The 17,696-nt window shown below is 36.5% G+C and overlaps 2 protein-coding genes across 3 annotated transcripts; both read left to right on the top strand.

The window, feature by feature from the left end:
* The first annotated feature begins 1,094 nt into the window (after window positions 1-1,094).
* LOC103477316 (RING finger protein 122-like) lies at window positions 1,095-10,816 on the top strand. The gene is made up of 6 exons (XM_017309143.2): window positions 1,095-1,693; window positions 5,097-5,253; window positions 7,014-7,056; window positions 7,147-7,188; window positions 7,593-7,675; window positions 7,998-10,816. Exons 1-6 carry the CDS (start codon window positions 1,669-1,671, stop codon window positions 8,116-8,118), a joined length of 471 nt encoding a protein of 156 aa, XP_017164632.2. The 5' UTR covers window positions 1,095-1,668; the 3' UTR covers window positions 8,119-10,816.
* A 259-nt stretch (window positions 10,817-11,075) lies between these two features.
* On the top strand, window positions 11,076-16,669 carry pcgf6 (polycomb group ring finger 6). Of its 2 annotated transcripts, none has more exons than XM_081616345.1 (10): window positions 11,076-11,580; window positions 11,690-11,789; window positions 12,629-12,725; window positions 12,828-12,883; window positions 12,981-13,040; window positions 13,132-13,246; window positions 13,576-13,603; window positions 14,397-14,526; window positions 15,492-15,578; window positions 16,153-16,669. In XM_081616345.1, exons 1-9 carry the CDS (start codon window positions 11,515-11,517, stop codon window positions 15,548-15,550), a joined length of 711 nt encoding a protein of 236 aa, XP_081472471.1. In that variant the 5' UTR covers window positions 11,076-11,514; the 3' UTR covers window positions 15,551-15,578; window positions 16,153-16,669. The 2 variants fall into 2 exon arrangements, with proteins under 2 accessions (XP_081472471.1, XP_008428589.1); XM_008430367.3 differs by having other exon boundaries at window positions 11,079-11,580; window positions 14,428-14,526.
* Window positions 16,670-17,696: the final 1,027 nt, after the last annotated feature.

Raw genomic sequence — 17,696 nt, 5'->3', positions numbered from 1 at the left:
ATTTGTTTGTTTTGATCCGGGGAGGTCCAGTCGAGCTCCTAAAACAAAACATAAGCAAATATAAAATATAACAGTCAAAAATTCAATAAATAGGCTCCTAATTGGGGATGAAAGTTATCGATTAGTGAGTTAAAAATTAGTTTTCTCTTACATCAAGACGGTCGACCATCTTTCAATAACATGAAGGGCGAAATTATTCAATTATTCATGAAGCTAATTTTTTATTTTTTTTTTAAAGAACATATTTTAACAATTTTTTATTTGAAAAAATTATTTTTTATAACAATTTTTAAATGGTTCTGCTTAAGTGGCGCCCTCTGCTGGATGGCGGCCAAACTACAAAATTGAAAGAAGGTCTGAGGTGCAGTATGTAACTTTTATAAAAAATATATTTTTTAAGTATTTGTTTACGCCATCACTATGACAATTTGCTATGAGACAGATGGATCTCTTTCACTTCCTCCCTGATCCAAATGCACAACTCCAGACCAAAAACAATCAATCAGAGCCAGGAGGCGGGGCTTAACACTGTCAGTCACTCTCATGTATACACACTGCTAAATGTGCTAATGACGGAGAAACAACAGAGTTACAGCAAAACCGTGTATCCGCCGGTTAGCTAGCTGCAAAGGAGGGGATGAGCAGCACCACACTGAGGGGTGATTGATAGCACAAAGACCCTTCTTGCTCTGAAACAACCAATCAAAGCCAGAACGAGTTTGATTTTTACTGTTATGACATAGTTCAACAACAGTTTTTACTGCAACTTTAATCGTTTGGAACTAATTTTAATCTAATTAATCGACAATCGTAAATTCACTAACCCTTGTAGGAAATAAACTTCTTTTGTATATTCCCTCTCTTTTAGATTCATTTATCCCTCTATTTTTCAGTAGTAACTACGAAAGTCTAATTCTCGCTTGTGTGTTTATTAAATCTTTTGTCATCTACAATGAGTTACCCAGATCGATAGGCCAATTACTGCTCAGCCTCCACATCTGCCTGTCTGCTGTTCAATAATAGCTTACAGCTGCAAAGGAAGGAGGGGACAAACCAAGAGGGGCAGGGGGGTAAAAGAAGGGCAAGAGAGTGAAGGAAGGAAGGAAGGAAGGAAGGAAAGAGGGGGCGGCGAAAGCAGAGCTGTGATGCAGGCGGTGAATCACATGAGCAGGGTTCTGTTTACAAACCGAGAGCTAAGTGGAGAAGAGAGACGAGGGAGGAGAGTGAACGTGAGAGGAGCCTGGATCAGAATTAAGATTAGCGCCGTTGTCTTCCTGTGTTACGCCGTGGGTTCTGCGTATGGAGCAGGGAGGCAGATGGAGGCGCTGCCATCGACTTTCCACGGGAGAACCTGCCCGGATAACGGGGAAATTCATCCGTGTCGATTTTCTTTGTCTCTCCACAGCAGGAATTTGAAGCCATTGATAAAAAGAGTGACACAAGGACATAACGGTGACTTGGGATTGCATCCGTGAGTCCACGTAGGTTTCTTTGTCATCCACTGAAGATACAAAGGCGGATCTGACAGTCGACGGGAGTGTTTAGTGGATGGATCCTTTGTGTTTTAAACTAAGTAAACCTGGTTTTAGTTACCAATCCCAGAGAACTTGTTGAGAAACCCAAAACTTTTCCCGGCTGAGTGCCGGTCAACCATTCACACGTTATTGGATGCATCCGGTTCACTGGTGTTACGGTAGGTGTTTTGGATCCACCAGCTGCACAGCCTTTCTTCATATTTTGCGCCACACAAACTGCGGTCCCTCTGACTCTGATTGAATTGCAGCCCATTAAAGTTTGACAAAGGAGAACCGATACAAGCAGGGCAAGCTTCAACGATTTTGGAGTCAAAAGGCAGATTAAACAAACTCCGCCCATTCAAGATGTTCGGTCCTTTGCTTCTTTTGTGCTTTTAGCGCAGTCTATTATGAAGAAGTGTCTTGAACTTTTTCAGGATCAAATTAAAGTTACAATTTTGTTGGCAATGGTACTTGTCCTTTTCTATGTTCACTAGACACCAAAGCTATATTGTCCACTATTTTTAGATTTAATAATTTAATATATTTTTTTGATTTTATTCACTAATTCATATGTTTTCAATCAGGAGCTTTTATAATTGATAACTCGGTGCTGCCATGCTGGTCGTGTCTGGACCGGAAATACGTCCGTCGAAGATTGAAATCGGAAACATTTTAATTCGTTATTCTTTCAAACCAACCCATTTCATTCAAAGTTAAGATGCTAAGTTACACTTTTGGATATGCCACCTTATAAATAATGTTTAACTGAACTGAAAAAGTATGACAGTACGGTATATTGCAGTGGCGCAACTACACATTATATAGGTGGATGCGAAAACATAAAACGCCCCCTTAAGTGAGGCAGGCAGTTCTCTTGCCTCATCGCTGGGGGCGCTCATGAACCCAGACATTGTGACTCCACAACTGCAGAGTAAGAGACGGTAACAGCGAGCTAGCCATACAGAAGCTGCACTGATACAGAGAGCAAGAAAGACGTGGTTTTGAGTTGTACTTTTAACGGTTTCTCCCTTTGCTGTTAAGCACAGCACGAAATTAATAATATCTACATGTCTAAGTTTGATTGAGATAACGGAATTATTCTGCAGCGGCGGCGCGGCTAAGCATCACATGTTAAAGAATAGTCTTTTTGCCCTCCAGCATTGTACGCACGCGCAAAATTTCTTTATGTAAACAATAACATGCAGGGGTCTAGATTTGTAAATCTGATTATAATTAAGTCGGTGCCTTGTCAGCTATGAACCTCACCGCACGTCACTGGTATGAAAAGTGTACAAAGCAGGTATATTAGATTGCATGGTTAGCAATTAGCTTCGCAATTAGCTTTGTTTTTTTTTTCCCTCCAAAATATGCTAAATGCTTTTGTCTCAGAAAAAGCACTAACAAGTTAGTTTAAAGAGTTATATCAACATATTCTATAGCTGAGAATCTGCAAACCTTGACAATTCTCATAAATCAAACCCCAGCCTGCCTTTTTACGTTTATTATTTAACTTTTCTTTAACAATGACAGCCTATCGAAGGAAGATCTTTATCAACAGAATCTAAATGCTAAATGTTTTTAAGCTAAAATTTTGATAGCGTTTTTTTTTTTTTTCAAAACTATTGAGATTTCAAAATGCCAAAGCTTTTTTTTAGATGAGACTGAAGTTGTGGATATCTAAAAAATAAAAAGGGATACATATTACACAAAAATGTTTGGAAAGAAACATGTGCTACAGTAAATGCTACATTTTAGCATTGTTGTTTTCCCTCCAAAATGCGCTACAGGCATGAGAATTTTCATACATGCATGATTAATTAAACAAGCTAGCTAACCTTCGGACGCAGTATTTTAATATGAAGAGTATGATGCCATAGTTGTAGTTAAATAGAGAAAATCTGATTGTTTTTGGTTTAAATGATGCCAAATTGATCTATATTGACTCTTTTTTGGCAGCACAGACTTTGAAAGTATTTTACCCAGAAGGCCTTGCAGGATTACTTAGTAGTTTGCCAGGCTTACGGATTCACATGTAATCTTTGAACATTTTCTTTTCCATTAGTATCTGCTAAACTTGATTCAAGGTCATTTTACATTACACCCCATTGAAAACCAAGTCAAACCAACTCAAGTAGAGTTGAGATAAGTAGGTACAACTGAAAAAGAGGCTTTTGGTTTTTCTTTCTTTCAAAACTAACCCAATTTTTCATGGCTTCACAGTTACCAACATCCACAATGATAAACATAATCTTAGATAATCTGGAATTGATAGCTATTCGGTATGAAAAAATATGACAGAAGAATGTTTGACATGTTATGCGACATTAAATGCTACGTTAGCATTGTGGTTTTCCCTCCAAAATGTAACCACAAGAAATCTGTAGATTTTTTTTTGCTTAGTTTCAGGCCAATACCAATTTTTACAAAATTTTTCTACCTTTATGATGAAGTAAATATCTAGCGTAGATTTATGTCCTTCTGGGGCTGCCATCACAATGTTTCGGTGTGCTACACTTAATTATTTCGGTTTTCTGCAATTGTCAACTGCACTCTCTTAACTGTTTTTTCTTTTTAATTCATAATCTTTTTTAACAAACTATCCATATAAATCTTGACTTTAGACATGGAACTCAATTTTTATGTAAGCTCCTAATAACCTACTGTTCTCTAATTTTCCTTTTTAAGTTGTTTTTACAAGAATCAACACAAAAATGTACACCGCATTTTTTGTTTTTCCTTTGCGCAGACAAAACTATGAACATCAGCAGGAAAAATCTACAGAAACGGCTGTAATGTTTCCAGACCAGATCAACTACCTCACCTTAACCATGTTCAAGTTCAGACCTGTTCATGCATGCATGCAGCATTTGCACAGTGGCCTACCTTTTGGTCCTCCACTATCAATGATTTACTAACATAGTGCTAAGATTACAGCTGCCTCCTCTTTAACCTAAACGTCCAGCCAAACACTCGCCTTACCAGCCCTCTGTAATGCGCCTTTACTCGTGTGACCTTTGTGTATTAAAGTGTGGCTTCTGAGCAGGAGTACAAGCTATTGTGTCTAACCGCAAAAATGTGCTAATTGCATCATTGCGCTACACTGATGGGGGTTTGTGTGGAAGGAAAGCCGCTCTGTTTAATCACCAAGGCTAAGAAAAAAGTTTATTCTCAATTAAAATATCTGAGAACCCAACATGGAGGTGAACACATTCCTGTGACATGCAGGTGCTTTGCAGTGTGAATAATATTTGTACAAATGTTATTTCCTCTCATAGAAAAGTCAGAAACTGATACAGAGCACCAAACAAGAGATTATGTATGACAAATCTGACTTGAGAAAAAAATAAAACACTGCAAAAACACAAAATGTTACCAAAATGTTGGTCTACTTTCTAGTGCCAATATCTTGGTGTCCTTGAAATAGGATAAAAATAACTTGCAAGTAACTTCCCAGCAAGCTAGTGGAGCTTGTTTCAAGTAAATGATTCCTTAACATTGATTTTAAAAAGTGCTAGTTCCTCCAGCATATCATTTAATCTATTAAAGTAAATAATCTCTACCCATGATTCCCATTATTAGGGTGTCTGTGCGACTTTGAACTGCAGCACTTCGTCCCTGACTGCAAGATGACAAGCGAAAGTCTCTTCAACCTGCCGCTGAACATTTACATCATCATCCTGGGCATCGGCCTCTTCATCCTCATGCTCAGCCTCATCGTCTGCTGCTACTTGTTCAGGTACACAGTAAAACATCTGAAGGTGGTTTGACTTGAAAATGAAGCAAGTAAAGTCAACCAGAAATTTTGATTTAATTTGCATTAATGCATTTTTATTAAAAATCGCACTGAATTTTGCTCAGAAACATTTAATTTGAATCTGAGAAAACATTGTCTTCAACCACTGCAAGCTGACAAAAGCATTAATCGGTTTTAGTGAACTCTGGTGAGGTTCAAATGCTAATGTGAACGCCAAGCAGACCGCTCCAAAAGCAGGAAGTGGACTATGGCGCAGGGCATTCTGGGTAAATACATGTTGTTTTCTTCAGTGGTTCTTGGTGCAGCGCCACCACGGGTGAGGAGGGGAAAATGTTATTCAAGAGGTTTGGTTCACTTACATAGTGCAGTGTGAAAGCTAACCACACCAGCTGAAAATGTAACAAATGTTGCAGTTTTGGTCCCCAATCGGACCAAGTCTACCAAACTATCAGGCGTGAAAACACACTTGAATTGTTAGTTCACTCAACTCTTGGAGATGTGACAAAATTAATCAAAAGCTAACACAACTCACAAATATTTGACAAACTTAAGTTCAAAATCTAAAACTTGCCAGATTTCTTTGACTTAAAGAGTAGAAGCTAGTAGACACAACTAAAAGCGGCTCAAATATTTTACAGTGAAGATCCCAAGTTTTGATGTTGTTTGTGCAGCCCTGCTTGGTGTGAAGGACTTCACTGCTCAGGTTGTTACATGAATCTGACATCATACGAATTCCAGGACTGCTTGAAGCGCTGAGCATCCCCAGCTGATTCATCTAGCATGACAAGACTTGTATCAGCAAGGAGAGATAAGGAAACACATAATTTGCACAGTAGGGATGTTTTTAGGTGACACACTGGTAAGTTTTCCTTGAGCTACATGGAGAGGGCATGTTACACAAAATTCTGAACGAACCAGTTATAATTATTCACCAATATTTAAGTAGGCCAAGGACATAAAATCTCTTCTTATATTCTATATCCTTATTTCTGTCTTGAGTGTTTTCATTCCTGATATTAAAGGAGATTCGGTTCGATTGGGGACCAAAATTGCAACATTTTTAGCTGTTGCAGTTCACTTTCACACTGAACAGTGTCAAATGAACCAAGCTAATTGAAAAATGTGTTCCTGTCTTCTCCTGAGATGACAAAAACCTCTGACATAAACACAATTTCCTTCTTCACAAAATTTAAACAAAAATGGAGATCAGATTTTAGCGGTTTTAGGATTTCTAGCACTATACTTGCATGTTTGTTTGTTTGTATTTACGCAGAATGCCCTGCGCCGTAGTTCGCTTCCTGCTTTTGAAGCGGTCTCCGGTCCACTTGGCTTTCACATATGCATTCAAACTGCACCAGAGTTCACTTCAACCAGACCAAGACCCAGGTTTGCAGGTCGACCACAATTTGCTTTTTTAGTCAGCATCAGAGTTTGATTCTGTATTCACACCTCCATGAACGAACCAGACTTTCTAGGCCTGTAAACCACTCTACTGCTTTTCTACTTTGGGTGTTTTCACACCTGATAGTCCCATAAACTTGGTTTGATTGGGGAACAAAAGTGCAACATTTGTTACATTTTCCGCTGATTCTCACAGCTGTCTCATGTTGCCATTTTGTTTTCATTAAGCCCAATAAATCGACTATTTTGTTGCAGACTTGGCCCTAAGCACGGCTTGTGTTTGGCTCTTCAAACCACCTTTAAAACAGCATTCTGAGTTTTATTTTGTTGCTTCTTTACAGACTAAGAAGACAAGGTACAAGAGAGCATTATGGCTACAATGAGGTAACATCTTGTTACTGAAAGATTCCTACAAGACTGTTTACATTTGCTTTTCTGTTAGGTAAACTAAATTATTTCCTTTGTCATCAACAGGTAGTTCTAAAAGGAGCGGGAAAGAAACTGAGTCTTCTTGGTGTAAGTTGAATACATGTTGCAAGCTAATACGGATTTTGGGGTTGAACATTTAAAGTACTTCAGGTTCTTATATGTTCATTTATCGGACAGAAGCGCTCAGTTCTAGTGGCTGTAGCATCAAGCACACATCTAAACTTATCAGTAATTGCTATTGCTGTAAATACAGGCAAATTTGGGGTAATTGATCATATTGATCGATTACCTTTATTGAAGCTTTACAAAGATTACCGCACCTCTACCTTAGTTCAATGACAAGTTGTCTTTTCTTTCCTATTTTGATATATATAGGCTTCAGAGTTACGCCATAGACCCTTGGCACTCTGATCAAGAAGATTTCTAGGATAAATTAGTTTTTTTTTTAATTTGCTGAAGTGGTTTCATGATCTGGTATTTTCTTTTTCCAGCAAACGTGTGCAGTATGTTTGGAAGAGTTTCGCAGCAGGGATGAGCTTGGAGTGTGTCCGTGTTCCCACGCTTTTCATAAGAAGTGAGTCCAATAGCAGTACTTGTTGATTACCATGTTTTTACGACAATGTACAACTCATATGATGTTTCTAAGTATGCAAAGCAGAGTTTTTTTGCATACTTCAAACTTCAATAAGTAGTTTAACAGACATCAAGAAGTCCTGTAGCTATTGCTGAATTTCCCACTGCAAATTATATCAAGTCTTTTGAATATATTTTTCTTTACATGTTTGAACTTGAGCACAACTATGGTAACTGAGACCTGTGTTTGTCCTGCAGCAAAAACTGTGACGGCAATGATTTTCTTAGTCATGTTTTTTCTCGTCTGCCTGCTTTTTCCCTAGATGTCTGCTGAAATGGTTAGAAATCCGGAGTGTGTGTCCGATGTGTAACAAGTCAGTTTGTCGAATCCACAATGAGCCCCAACAAACTCCTGAGCAGCCACAGAGTCTCTCGGAGGTCTGATAAAGGAGCCCTACCCAGCAATGCACAGCACTCTCCGTTCAGCTGAACTCTCTGACACAGTTTTATTTTTATTTATTTTTCTTTCTAAAATTGGAAATATTTTTTTGAGGCAGAGTTACTCTTGCAGATTTTAAAATAAACATTGTTGTGATCAGAAGAACATTTTTGGAAAAAAGACGCAAGGTAATGGTAACAACATCTTAATGTGGGATTTGTAAATCAAAGTAAGAATGCTTAATGTCAAATATCTTGTGCTCAAGTTGGTTGAAAGTCCACATCAGGCTGTGAGTTGAAATATACTTTTTTTTCCAGATTAATTGGTAACACCGTAATATCCTGGATTTTGTGCAAACAGAAACTGACAGTGGTGCAACGAAAAGACACTGCTTTATGTACAAGGCAGCCATATTGATTAAAACTTTCCAGTAAGCTAGCTGAGAAAGTTCCTGTGACTTTGAACGCAACTTGAATGCTAACATTCTCAGTACATGGGCTCATGCTAATGCTAAGTGCCTTAAAGTCATGTAAGCATACTAATAAGTTTTTAGCATTATATTTCAACCTGTTCAGTGCCAGCAGAGAAGTGAAGTGACCTAACCAAGACGTAGACTATGTATTCAGGGCTAGTGGTAGCAAAAAAATGTGACATACAGTGGATCCCTGTTGATTTTTCTGTAGAACTTTGCCTCCAAATTATTTGCGGAAAACGTACTCGTTGATTGGAAGCTGAGAAAGCTAGGGGCAATGCTACGTGATATACTATTGGCTGGTGTTTGGGAAACAGCCAATCCAGGAGCTCCCTACATTTTCCTTACCGCTGATTGGCTGAACCCACAAACACGAAGATAAGGACAACAGACGCGTTATCTTCTGCGGTAGTGTTACAACGGTTTTCATTTTCATATTATTACAGGTTAGAAGATATATAATTTGAATTGTTATAATTAGCAGTTGCAAGCATTTTAGAAGGGTTCCTAAGTATTCAGTATTTGAGCTCTTAGCGGACGGTTATATTCTCTAACCTGCGAATATCGAGAGCCCACTGTATAAAGTTGAGTTGTTTACTGGTTGTTTGTCTTTTACGTGCGAAAATTTGATGTGAATTCAATAAGACGAAGTTCAAACCTCACGTTTCTTTCCAACAAAACATTGACAAGGTGTAACGTACACAGAAAAGAGTCAATCGGGCTACCATCGTACACACAGACTAAATTGATATTCCATGGTAAGGAGTCATTAACGCGCCCGCCATATTGTGAGTGGCTTTTAAACTAACGTGTTACTAGAAAATGGATTTTCACAATAAAAGCCATAAAAATTACTTTGGGTTACAAAGTAATTTTTTTACTTTGGGTTACAAAGTAATTTTTTGTGACCCCCCCCAAAAAAGATATCTAAACACTGAAAGGTGTATATATATATAAAAAGGTTCATTTAGATTTTTTTTCCATGCTATTGTAAGTAAATAAGTATCTGAACGCAGTTAAAATTATGAAGATGTGAAACAATAAGAGATACTGTACCTTAGGAAATATGCATATTTTGTTTGTTTTTTTCTTAGACCACCAAAGGCAAAACAGAAAAACTTTCAGCTGTTAACTTGAAATTTTTTGGAACTACTCTCTTTCATACATGAAAAAAATGCCACTCACAAAATGGCAGTGAAACTTATATAGGATCCATTTTCAAGCAACATCCAGTCTTCTTGTGCATATAGGTGACTTCCTCTGACTTTAAAAGGGTTTGGATCAGTGAGAAATTGTGCTATCAAGTTGTGAATGTTCCCAGATGATGTTTTGTAGTGAAATTGATCATTTTTGCCTCCAGTTCTGCCTCAGAGAAATGTTTTCATGTCAAATGCTCTCCATAGACATTCAATCTTGTAAAAATTGTGTATTTTCTTTTCTATTCTCTTTTTTTATTAGCAAGACTTTAATCAAATGAAGACTGTTCTTTGGGGGAAAAAAGGGGTGGGGGAATTAAGCCCACTATACATCAACACACGAAGAATCAGAACTCTGTTTTGGTCCATGTTCTCTCAAAACTGAAATGAAGGTTTCCACAGGTTCTCTTTAATAAGAAGAAAATCCACACTGGATTTTTTAATTTACAAAACATAGCAGTTACAAACTAACCAGCTAATTATATCAAAATAACAAAAGAATATGAGCTCTGTTAAGAAAGCTACTCTGGGAAGAAGCTCAAAATGAATAAATTTGTATCATGTTCATGATGGGTTTTAGCTCGTCCCCATGTGACTTTTTAAAGTGGTAGCTAAATTGTTTGTATTATCAGCAAAACCTGGATTGTGTCAGTGATGATAAACATTTTTAATGTATTTCTCGAATCTTGGATTTGTGGTACCTCAAAAAAAATGGAACAGAACCAATTTATTCTCAGCAAAATAATAATTGCTATTGCTGAACTAAAAAATTGTTTTCAACCATTAAAAGGTAAACAGATTCTTTTAAGTTGATGTCTTGTTGGTGGGATGCACACCTTAAACATAATTATCAGTATATTCAATGTTGTATAGTACTCTGTAAATACAAAGCTGACTTTTGTAAGAAAAAATGACTACAAAAAAACAACCAAATACAGTATAGTCGTTCTTTGAAATGTCATTTTAAAACATATATTTGTGTTGATTTTTCTCTGTGAATATTTTTATTGTGATAAATTAAAATGTTATGCATTACATTGCCTCCGACTGATCTGTAGACATTTATTAGATGCATACATAAAACTGAAATAAAAAAATTGTAAAAAATTTATATATTTCACTGTTTTATAGAATCAAAGTAGAGCTTCAACATGAAAAAAGAATAAAAGGAAGTGAGACCAAAAAATATGAGTAATTAATTTATTGCAAATGACCATTAAACTGAAATTTGCTGTTCATTTATATTTGCCAGATGAAGCTATTTATATAATAGAGCTGTTAGGGAGCCGTGTCACTCAGGATAACACTTTTATTCTGAAAAATCCAGACCGGAAGCGGTGACGTTATCCATGCTGCAAACTAAGCGCGAGGGAAATTCAGTTGGACGAAAGATAGTGTAGCAGAAAAGTATTTAAATTGTGTCATTTTTATTTTGTAGCGCGTTAAAATATCAGTTTGTGTAAATATAAATCTACTGACGCTTTTGTCTGCGCTAAGAAATTGTTAATATTAGCTTCTAGTTAGGCGCGTGTTATTGTTTTGTTCTGCGGTTCACGGTGCGGAGGCTAACGCTAGCCGACTAGTGCTGTGTTGTTTACATGACGAAAAGTTTAAGAATAGAAGCGTTCCGCATTTTAACAGAAGCGGCATAAAAGAGCAAACTTATTTATTAATTTACTGACAAGTAAAAGGGACCAGAGAAAGTATTGTAGTGCGGTTCACAGCCGTTGAGGATGTCAGTTGGTCGAAGGAGTCATGATGGAACCACCAATATTTCAGGCAGCGACACTGACGACGAAGTGCGTAAAATGCCAATGTTTTCTGTAAATCTGATATAATTTATGTTTAACAGTTTTCTGCAGTTGCTTAGTGAGATTTTAAAGAAATTCACGTTTTTGTTTTCCACAGACCAAGCTTGCTCTCACTCAGTTTTATCCATACATCCGCTGTGCTGTTTGCTGCGGCTTCTTCATCGATGCAACCACAATCACAGAGTGCCTGCACACATGTGAGTCTCAAAACTACGGAGGGAGGGTCAGCCTCGATTATTTCACATTAAAACTAATGACAACCTACAAATGTGCTTGTTGGAAAATAAGTAAAACCATTAAAAAAACAGAAATTGGTGCATAGAAATAATAGAAAACCGAAGTTAGCTTCGGGAAAATGGTCAAATTACAATTGCTCCTAATTTTTAACTACCTTAAGCGAGTTTAATCAGCTCTAATTTAAAAACTATAATGCATAGACCCTTAAAACCTGGACTAGATTACTATCCACTGAGTTTGATTTGTGACAGTTCAATAAAAGACGATTTGAGCGCTTTTATTTTCAACTGAACCTCATTACAGATTGTTGGGGCTTGGTGGGCAAATTATCCATAGGCATAATATTTAATTAGCCATAATACTTATGAATTAGCCACATCTCAATACAGAAGAAATTTTAAAACTTGTCAAACTCGTTCATTTAGCTTTACGCTGGGCATTGATTGTGTGATTTTTACACAATGTTCAAACGATTTTTCAGTCGTGCAACAGTTTTTCAGTGAAATTCTTTCTGTATTTAAACTCATCAAGCAGTACAATACATTAATATCGCACTTAAATGATGGCTGCTTGAAAGTAGACGTGTTGGCAAAAAATTTGGAGTGTATGAACTTCCAATATCTTCTAAGCCACATAAAAATATCTTTTCCTCAAGCAAATGCTTGCATATTCAATGTAAGGCTCACTCATTTCTCTATCTGCTCATGTTCAGATAAATCTAGAATAAGTTCAAGGCTCTCACTCAAACGGTAAAATAAAAACTGTCTTACACCTAGTTTTCTTTTGCTTTTTCTTCAAGTTTGCAAAAGCTGCATCGTGAAGCACTTCTTCTCCAGCAACAGATGCCCGACATGCAGCATTGTTGTGCACGAGACGCAGCCTCTTTACAACATCAGGTGAGTTTTTTTCCTCCAGCAGCAGCTGCTGACTAATTACTTTCCCCGTGTTTCTGTTTGGTATGCAGCCGACTGGGAGTTAATTACTTTACGTTTTTGCAGGCCAGACAGACAGCTTCAGGACATTGTATATAAAATGGTTCCTTTCCTGGAAGAACGTAAGAATGTTTGAGAACACACTAAAACCAAATGTCTGAGCTTCTGATGTGGTGCTTTGAGCTTTTTGTGAGCATTTTGTGTTGTTTTTTTTTACAGTTGAAAGAGAAAAAATTTGTAATTTCTACAAAGAGAGGGGGCTCGCTGTGCCAAAACCAGGTGATGACGTCCAGCCTCTCTGGATTTATAAACACTTTTTACATGGATGAAGTATGTCACTTCATCACTGACTGTGGTTTGATCTTCGCAGTGCCTGTTTCACCTCAAGGTCCCATTGTGCTGAAGAAAAGGAAAGATAACTTTCCCAGAGCCGTGTTCACCATCCCCCCTGAGCTGAACATTTATCTGCTCCTGGAGTTTGTCGGGTATGTTTCCGTTTTTATGTGGCATTAAAATTATTTTAAGCATTTTAAGTCTGCTACTTTGGAGCAATGATACTCCATATTGCATAGTTTTTCTTTGTATTTTGGCACACCTAAAGACAACCTAAAGAGACCAGTAAACATAACAATAATGTTTTAAGACTGGGAGAAGAAGCTGGGGTATCTTAGTTTTTGTAGATGGGTTTCTGCATTTAAAAGCAAATTTTTATTCAGTAAAGTTTCATGAATAAATGTATGTTATAGTTAGTTGTGTGTTCTCTGGTTAATGGACGGCATCAAAGTCACATTTCTCTTGACTGTTTTGTTTTCAGGGCTGAAAATGGGATCTCTGACTTTAAGGTAAAGGTTTAAGATCTTTATAACAAATGTTTATAACAAAGGGTTAATTTTATCTCACCCTCAGCTTCTTAACTCTCTGTTATACATGGGAGGAGAAAAAAAGGAGAGATTTTCCACCAAAATAAGCTCAAAATTTCAGTTTGAAAAGTTTAAAATTTGCTAGAAAAAACGTAGACATTTTGAGATTAATCTAAAAAAAATTCTAGAAAAAACATGGAAGCTTCTGAGTTATAAAAGTTGTACATTTTCAACTTTTCATTCTCAAAAATTTCCATGTTTTTTTTTTTTTTTTCAGAAATTTTTTTGGTGGAAACTTAACTCTTCCTTTCTTTTTCTATCCACAATTATCCTAATATGACGTTATAACTCTTTGTATCCTCTGATGTTGAACTTTTCTGTATCATTCAAGAGTTTTTCTTGATTTTTGTTCAAGTTTTTCTGTCCTTCTGAGCATTTCCTGTTTGACAAACTATTTAAAAAATGGGATTTCCTTTATTTGATGACATTGTCAACACCCTGTTAAGATTAATTTAGGTTTTTTTGTTTCTTTTTATGGAAAACTTGTAAAAATGAGGGGAAGTGTTGATGCACACAAGCCTTTGGCTCCTCCTAGTGGTTCTTCTAAAGATTACAGTAGTATTTGATTCAAATGCAAAAAAAGGCTTGTTTAAGATTAGCAGAGACATTTCACAAACATGAAAAGTTACTTTAATATTGAGAAAATTTATATTTTAGTCATTCAGATCCATTTTTCACTGTTAAAGTTGACATCTTTACCTTGGATATCTTTAAGTTAAAGCAGATCCTCTCTGCCGTTGTTTCAGCCTCTAGAAAGGCCGTACATCTGCGTGTCGGGCGAAGCCACCATCCGACACGTGGAGCTGTTCATCCGGAGGAAGATGGAGCTCAGCCCCAAGTGTCAGGTCAGTTTAGGTTTCCCCCATGCTAGTTTGGATACAGATCATTTCCGGAGGGAGAATTAAGCAGTTTGGTGATAAAAATCAAACTTCTGTATGTGACTGTTGTCCTAGAAAAGCGTGTTTGTAGGACTATGATTGCTGTGTCATGCAGTCAGAATCATAGGTTTACTTAAAAAAGAAACGATAAATGGTTCTTATTGTAATTTTTATTGTGATCATAATAGTACCACAAAATAAACTGATAAAACTTTAAGTCCATATTGCCTGAAAATTGATTCATTCCAGAAATTAGGTGCACAATCTGCTTTTCACTCATTATTACAGAGCGGTATATGTATTATATACATATATTGTATACTACGAATACAAGAATAAAGTCATGATATTACAAGGATACAGTCTTACAACAACAAACTGGAAATAATATGAGAATAAAGTTCTAATATTACCAGAAAACAGCTGTGATATTAGGAGCACAAAGTAACGATTTTATGAAAACTGACATGAAAGACGGATGTTCAGCATCTCTTCAAGTTTTACTTTGGTTTCCGTTTTGCAGATGAAGAAATAATTCATCTTTTAATACTTCAGCATCAAATTATCATCAGGAGCAAGACTTTAACTGTATTTTAAAAGAACAACACAAACTGAGCTGCTCAGATAACCTTATAACTTTATAAGCTCTTTTCTTGTAACTTTAAAACATTATTTTAGTAAAATTGCGTCTTTATTCTGCTAATATTATGACTGTATTCTCGTAATTAAACGTTTTTGCAGCCTGGGTCAAATTACAATTCTTTAAAGGATGACAAAAGCTACTTTTTGAAAATATTTCCTATCATTTATAATTTCTTGTTTTTAAATGAAAGTTAGAAAAAAAATCAATTTAAATCATATGTGTTGTATTTTTAAGTCGAAATGCTCAGATTATAAACATTTATGAATAATTGTTTCCGCTTTCCCTGCAGGTGGATCTGGTTTGTGGAGATCAACTCCTAGATCATCACCAGTCACTGAAAGACATTAAGAAGTTTGTGGGTAAAGAAGCACTGCAGGTAACCACACACACACACACACACACACACACACACACAGAGTAGTAACATAGGAACATGCTGCTGTATGCAACTTTTATCAGACATGTTTTTTACAGTCACCATGTCGTGACTGTATCTTATGAGACGGATAATCTCTGAAAAGTTCGAGCTCCCAGTTCTGATTGGTTAGAAACAACCAATCAGATTCCAGGAGGAGGGGTCTGAGTGCTGTCAATAACCCTCCATGTGGCGCTGCTCACCCCCTTTTCCTATTCCAAGTTGCTAAGGCTGGTTAGCATAGCCACTGATGACAGCAGAAAGACGTTTTTTCTGTAACGGTAAGTCGTCTCTCCGTCGTTAACATATTTATCAGCGTGTATACAAGGTTGATTGACAGTGCTAAGCCCCTCCTCCTGGCTATGATTGGTTGTTTTTGGTGCATTTCTTCAGACGGCAATAGAAGCTCAGGTAGGAATTGTAAAAGATTGATTTTTTTTTTTGTCTCATTACAAACTGGTGACAGATTAAATTTTTTATAAAAGTTACAAACTGCAGCTTCAAGTTAAGACTTGTTGTTGCATTTCCTCTGCAGGACGGTCTGCTGGTGCTTCACTTCGGTTTGGTTCTCCCCTCTCAGTCTTGATCAGGAAACTCGACCCGAATCTTCAGTTTCATCGGGTCAACGGCTCAGATTCACCGCTTTTCTAAATCCACTGAGGATGATTAACGCCCTGCAGTGTCAAGCTTGAGTATTTCTCCTTTTTTCTTGGACTTTGGTTGAATCTTGGACACGATGTTCTAACAGATCGGACCTCCAAACCGGTTCTGGGTCAAATAAAGCAGGCAAGTCGAACGCACGCATCCATCTGTGCCTTTACCAATATTTAACCAATAGTTGAGTGGGTATGTATATTTTTGAAGCTGTATGTTTGATTTTGACTTGGTATGAATAAGAGAGAAGCTTTTTTTATGTATTTGCATTTAAGTTGATGATGTGTGGAAGTAAACTTCTGTCTGACCCCGAAATGTTTAGGACAGCCTTTAAAAATGTGAAAAACACCTGATAACTGTCATGATTTGTTCAGTAAATAAAACAAGACTAACTTTTCTGTTACCAGTTTCTTTCTTGGAGGCTTTTAGTCAACCAAGTTTAAATGCTGCTGTTGATAAAACTAGAAGAGAAGCAACATCTGTCTAGTTTATTCATTTTCTCTGTGTTGGTGGTTTTTGGGCGAATCTGTGATCTACTTTTTATTTATTGACTGACTGCTTTGATAATAAAACAATTTGCTTCAAACAAACAATGTTTATTTAAAATGAGTTTAAATAAACCCACCTTATATCTTTTAAATAAATTCAGAAGTGAAACATGGTGCGTTATTCTTTTTTTTTTTTTTTTTTAATGATTAAATACGGGTTTAGATTTGACTAATAAATATATACTCGAGGGAAATTTTGTGCCTTTTTTGTACATTTAACAGCCATTTTGTCTATTAAATAAATATAGCAGAGGATGATATTTTATTTTAAAGTAGATTTTGAATTATCGTCTGAGTTTCTTAAAGTAGTCTAAAGTGGTGAAGCTACATCAAAAACCAACTTTTTTGTAAGGACATATTAAAGTTCAGTTTTAAAATGCAGTTTTATGTTTGTCCACTAGATGGAGGTGTTTCATGTTTCAAAGCTCAATCAAAGTTACTTTGTTTTTGCAAGCTTCTGAAATGCTTAGTTTTGGTCAATTGTTTATTTATTTATTTTTTGTCTCTAGAAAAGTTTCTAAACATACTGGACTTTTAAAGGTACACCTGAAAAATCTGTTGAAATTATTCTGCCCAACAACATTGCCAGAAAAAAAATAGAGTCAAAATTTCAGATTGATCTGTTTCCAGGTACAACTGTATATAGTAGACAATCTATGATTTATAAATTAGTTAAGCAATCAGCAACAGGTTGCACAAGGTGGACCTTTGAATTGAGATGTATTTAATACGCCTCATCAACAAAACAGGAATCGGAAGGAAAACAAAAAATTACCCAACTTTGCAGGTTTGGTACAGTTTGGATTATTTTATTTATTGATTTTATTTGTTTAGTCAACAGTCCTAAAAAAAATCTCATGTATATGTACATGTATAT

This window comes from Poecilia reticulata, chromosome 15 (genome assembly GCF_904066995.2).
Source record: "Poecilia reticulata chromosome 15, P_reticulata-male-v2, whole genome shotgun sequence".
In the NCBI taxonomy this organism is placed as follows: domain Eukaryota; kingdom Metazoa; phylum Chordata; class Actinopteri; order Cyprinodontiformes; family Poeciliidae; genus Poecilia; species Poecilia reticulata.
This window is presented reverse-complemented; position numbering and strand designations above follow the sequence as displayed.